We start from the raw sequence: 4,481 nt of genomic DNA, 5'->3' as shown, positions 1-4,481 counted from the left end.
CAAAGAAAACAAGCAGTAATAATGCTGATACACACAAATTACAATGCCAATATACACTACCCTTGGAAGGATTTAGCACTTCTTAGTAGCATATTACACCCAGTTACTGCATTCTTACCAAATGAGTTAGGGTAGAGGTTGAAAATGAGTAAACAAGAGAGATCTTGCAGGAATTCTTATCCATCGTTTAGTCTTTTCACATCACGTGTTATCTTAAAGTCAAATCTCCGGACATCTTCATGCTTGGAATTACTTAAGCAGTTTTGCCACAATTCATTTATGAAACACATATTTGGGTGGTTCTTATATGTTAGGCAGCATTGTGCTAGCCGCTAGTTGTACAAAGGTTTTGGGGGGGTTGTTTTATGACTCTAGTGCAGCTCAGTTTACGTTTTAATTTAGGCTTTCATACGGAGTGGTAATTAGTGTCCTATAGTGTATAGATAGCCAGTGGGCTTTGGAAGCTGGATTGCCTCTCCACTTACTGTGTGACGTTGGCATTTGACTTTTGAGAAACTCGATTTTCCCATTTATAACACAACTGGCTTCAAATAATAGCTGGTATTATCTACTTTCAGGTGCACACACCATGCGAAGGTGCGCCTAAGAAAATGTTACTTCCTAACATCTAGGAGAATGGGTTTCTCGCCCGTTTCTTCCCCTTTAGTACCTGGCATTATTCGATACATATTTTATTTACACTCTAACTGGAACATGTTTTTCACTGCAGCTTAGCTATCTGGGTGTGCCTGGGGAGGCGTCACAAAGAACCTGTAAAAGGTCTCCACCTACAGCAGGAGTAGAAGCGCAAGAAAGAGCAGGCAGATCACTGCGGCTAAGCGTTCGGTTTCGTATTGTTCTCTGTTTGGCCCAATATTCACCGAGTTTAGGTTCCGCGACTCGCAACGAAAAGACTCGAGTCACGGACCTGTTAAAAATTTTCTGCCATATTTTAGCCGTCCCCACGCCCCCCGCCCCACCCTCAAGCGTGAGTGAATGCGCAAATAAGGATTTTCAGGCGTCTGTGGGAAAGAGGGAGGGGAAGGCAGATGTCAAGGCCGGACGGGGTGGTGGCACCACTGAAGCGCGAGAGGACCGAGGCCCCACAGACGAGAGTTAAAACCAGGCGGTCGCGGGCCGGAGGAGGCCGAGGCGAGCTGCTCGACGGGCGGGAGCCGATGGGGGGCAGCAGACCACCGCGGCGTACTCACTCCGCCCGGGCCCAACGCTTCTCCGGAGGCGCACCCCCCCAACCTTACGTCTCTTTTGGTTTCGACCTGCCGACTGGGAGGGGCCGCGGGACGCCATTCCCACAATGCTCTGGGGCGTGCCGCCGCCGTCGCTGCCGCCTCCGCTACCGCTAGTGGAAGAAGATGGCGGAAGGCGGAGCGGCGGATTTGGACGTCCAGCGGTCTGACATCGCGACGCTGCTCAAAACCCCGCTCCGGAAAGGGGACACCTGGTGAGGGAAAGGGGTTGAGGTGGCTGTGGTTGCCCGAGGGTGGTGGAGAACTGGGCGGGAACTGCGGTCTGGTGTCTCGGTGGTGACAGGTGCGGGCAGGTCCGGCGGCGGCCGCCTCGGGCAGCAGGATTTTGGCCGCTCCCGAAAGGTTGGAGCAAAGATTGGACCCGAAATGAGGGCCAGGGTTCGTGGCTCGTCGGGGCATGCTAAGAGGCTTGCGGGGAGCGGCGGCGGCGCCGGCGGCTCGTGCAGTTCTCTTCGTCCTTCTTCCTCTGGTAGTGCCGCTCCCACCCCAGGCCTTCCCGAACGATAGGTTACACTCGTTGGTGTGAGTCTTTTAATGTTTGACAGTTCCTGGTCCCGCAGCTGATCAGGATCTCACCCTCTACTTCTTTAGTCATTTCTTTTCGCGGCATTGTCGGCCTCCAAGTTCCCTATTCTGATTCTCATATTCTTCCGGGAGGCCGGCTGCAGGATGTTTGCGGTTCGTACTACACAGGTGGCATGTGTCAGGGCGCCACTTAAGAGAAAGGAACCTTAGTTCCTAGTTCCTTGTCAAAAGGAGGTAGGGGAGTACGGAACCTTAGGCTTCTGAGTGGTACCACGTGGTCTTGTGCCTTGGAGGCTTGATAGACGCCGGTAGCGTTTCTCTTAGAAGTGCAGCTCTTCCCTCCTGTTTGAAGGATAACGCAGGCCTGCAAAAAGTAGATAAGTCCATTTGAGGCTTAAGCCACTTGTAAAAGTTCAAACTTATAAAATACGAAAGGATATACTTAAAATACTGAAGGAAGTATTTGGAGATTTTAGTATTTGTGGGCCATATCAAGTGGTATTCAGAATAACTTCAGTATGTGAATATATAACATAAAGTGCTCTGTTTTATTAGGAAGTATAATGCGCTTCTTTATTATAATAAAAGTTATTTTCATTTCTTATTGTCACCATAACAGTGGTATATAATTTACAGTGTTTTTTCATTAACTCGATATGGCTTAGTGGAAGGAACATAAGATTTAGACCCAAATTAGGTTACCTTTTCACCACTTAGTTTGCAGTATGACTTTGAGAAAAGTTACTTTAAATCATTGCACCTCAGTACCTTCATCTATGAAATGGACAGAATAATTTCATTATAGGGGTTTATCCTGAGTCAATGAAATATTCTAAAAGATTATTTATGAGATAACATTAAATTTTAGTTACCTTCTTATCACCGCCATTTCTGATAAAATGCTGTGGTATTAGAATCATTTTCAAGTAAGCTAGTAGATGGCAGACTTGGGACTTGAATTTAAGTACTTTGATCTAAGTCTTGGTACTTTTTTCCTATTTTGTTAGGCTGCATACTATGTTTATGTGATAAAAATCCCTGAGGATGTAAACATATACTTGTTGCATTACAGCAAAAAATATTTAATAATTATTGTTCATATGGCAGTGTTCCTAAGATGTTTATTACTGTGGGGAAATTAGACATTTCCTAGGACATTTATGTTTACCTTGGCCTGTGGATTGTTAAAGATGAAATGAATCCTTGATTCTTATTGTTTGTTAAAGAACACTTTAAAATTCTTAATTTACCTTGCCTATTACCACCTCATAAAAAGATAAATGGATTTCCACAAAATAGAAATCTATAATTTAATATATAGATATTATTTATATGGGTATTCCCTTTAATGTTGTTGTGGTTTTGATATACTGAGTAATAATTGGTGGTGTTGATACTACAGGATGATGGGAGCAATATGAGTATTGTGAGCACTAAACGTTAAAGTTTAGCATTTTTATTTTTTGACAGAGTTACTGTAAATCATTTTAAAAGATCTATTTAAAAGAGTAAATATAGGAAGTCTATAAATGAGTCATTTCAGTGCTTCCATTTTAAAGAAAAGGAAACTGAGGCCCAAATATTTAGGTAACAGCAGAATGTGCAAATTTTTATCCTCACAATTGATTTCCCCTCTTATTTAAAGAAAAAAATGCAGGAAAAAGATGGTACTGGGATACTGCAGAAACTATATAGTTTGGTTTATATGCGAGCCAGTTTTCTTGGAATTAGCAGGTGAAACCTGTCAAAAAAGGAATTAACAAAAGTTTGATTCAGAGTTTTAAGGAGAATAATTTCTTAAGTACAAATTTGATAATGTATTCATGAGTACAGCATTAGTAAATATATTTAATAATTTAGTTGTAACTTGGGCTCATGTTTTTGGAACTCATTAAAACTTGTTAAAAAGTTATTTCTCTTTTTAAGGTCTTAAAAAATCGTTGGATTAGTCATTTATGGGTATTTGGGCAAATCCTGTTTGTTATTTTATAGCTGAAATGGGCCATATGCAAATGGAACATTGTCTTGGTATATGTATATAACTATCTTGGAAAGACTGATAGGACTATTGAGAAAAAATGATAGGTTTACCATGAGTTTATTCTTGAAATTTTAATACTAATGTTTGATGTTATAATGAAATGTGTGCAGATGAATAAAGTTCATTATTTAGGTTGTGAGCACTTTGCAGATAAGGACTGCCTCTTAGTACTCTGGTAATTAATGCTAACACCTGGGCAAGGATAAAAATTTGCTTCTACATGAATTTCTGTTTATTTGTAAATGGTGAATGATTTTTATCTGGAAGCTAACCTTCTAGAAATGAAAATAAGTTACACATGTCTGAGATGAGGAGAAACAAACCTTATGATATGTTTGGTATTAGACTTCATAGTGACAGTAATGTCAAAATTGATGCAAGAGAGTTGTACCTCTTAAAAAGGTTGGGTATGAAAGTAACACAGGTCTGCATTAGATGGAGTAAAGCAGTGGTCTTGTATGCTGTTTCTTGATCTGTGTTTAGCTCCAAGGAGAGATTCAGAAAACCAGGAACAAGACTGTTAGAATTTAGAAACTATAGAGGAAGAATAAAGGAACTAGAACTGTTTAGCTTAGGATGAATGAAAGATAACTTAATTTTCAGATACATGGTAGTTTCTCCTGATAAGATAAAAGGAAAATTTGTTT

At 41.2% G+C, this 4,481-nt stretch overlaps 1 protein-coding gene across 8 annotated transcripts in view; it reads left to right on the top strand.

Annotated features, from left to right (window-relative positions):
- The first annotated feature begins 1,049 nt into the window (after positions 1-1,049).
- The window catches only part of USP15 (ubiquitin specific peptidase 15), a 131,121-nt gene continuing 127,689 nt past the window's right edge, over positions 1,050-4,481 (top strand). For all 8 annotated transcript variants that reach the window (XR_004351700.1, XR_004351701.1, XM_032645045.1 and 5 more), the window contains exon 1: positions 1,050-1,462. Coding sequence is in view for 6 of the 8 variants with exons in the window: in XM_032645045.1 (XP_032500936.1) it covers positions 1,374-1,462 (89 nt within the window). In the remaining 2 variants the exon portion in view is untranslated. The remainder of the gene's footprint in view (positions 1,463-4,481) is intronic.

The sequence above is a fragment of the Phocoena sinus genome, chromosome 10, assembly GCF_008692025.1.
Source record: "Phocoena sinus isolate mPhoSin1 chromosome 10, mPhoSin1.pri, whole genome shotgun sequence".
Lineage (NCBI taxonomy): Eukaryota > Metazoa > Chordata > Mammalia > Artiodactyla > Phocoenidae > Phocoena > Phocoena sinus.
The sequence above is the reverse complement of the archived record's forward strand: the minus strand, read 5'-3'. Positions and strand labels throughout refer to the sequence as shown.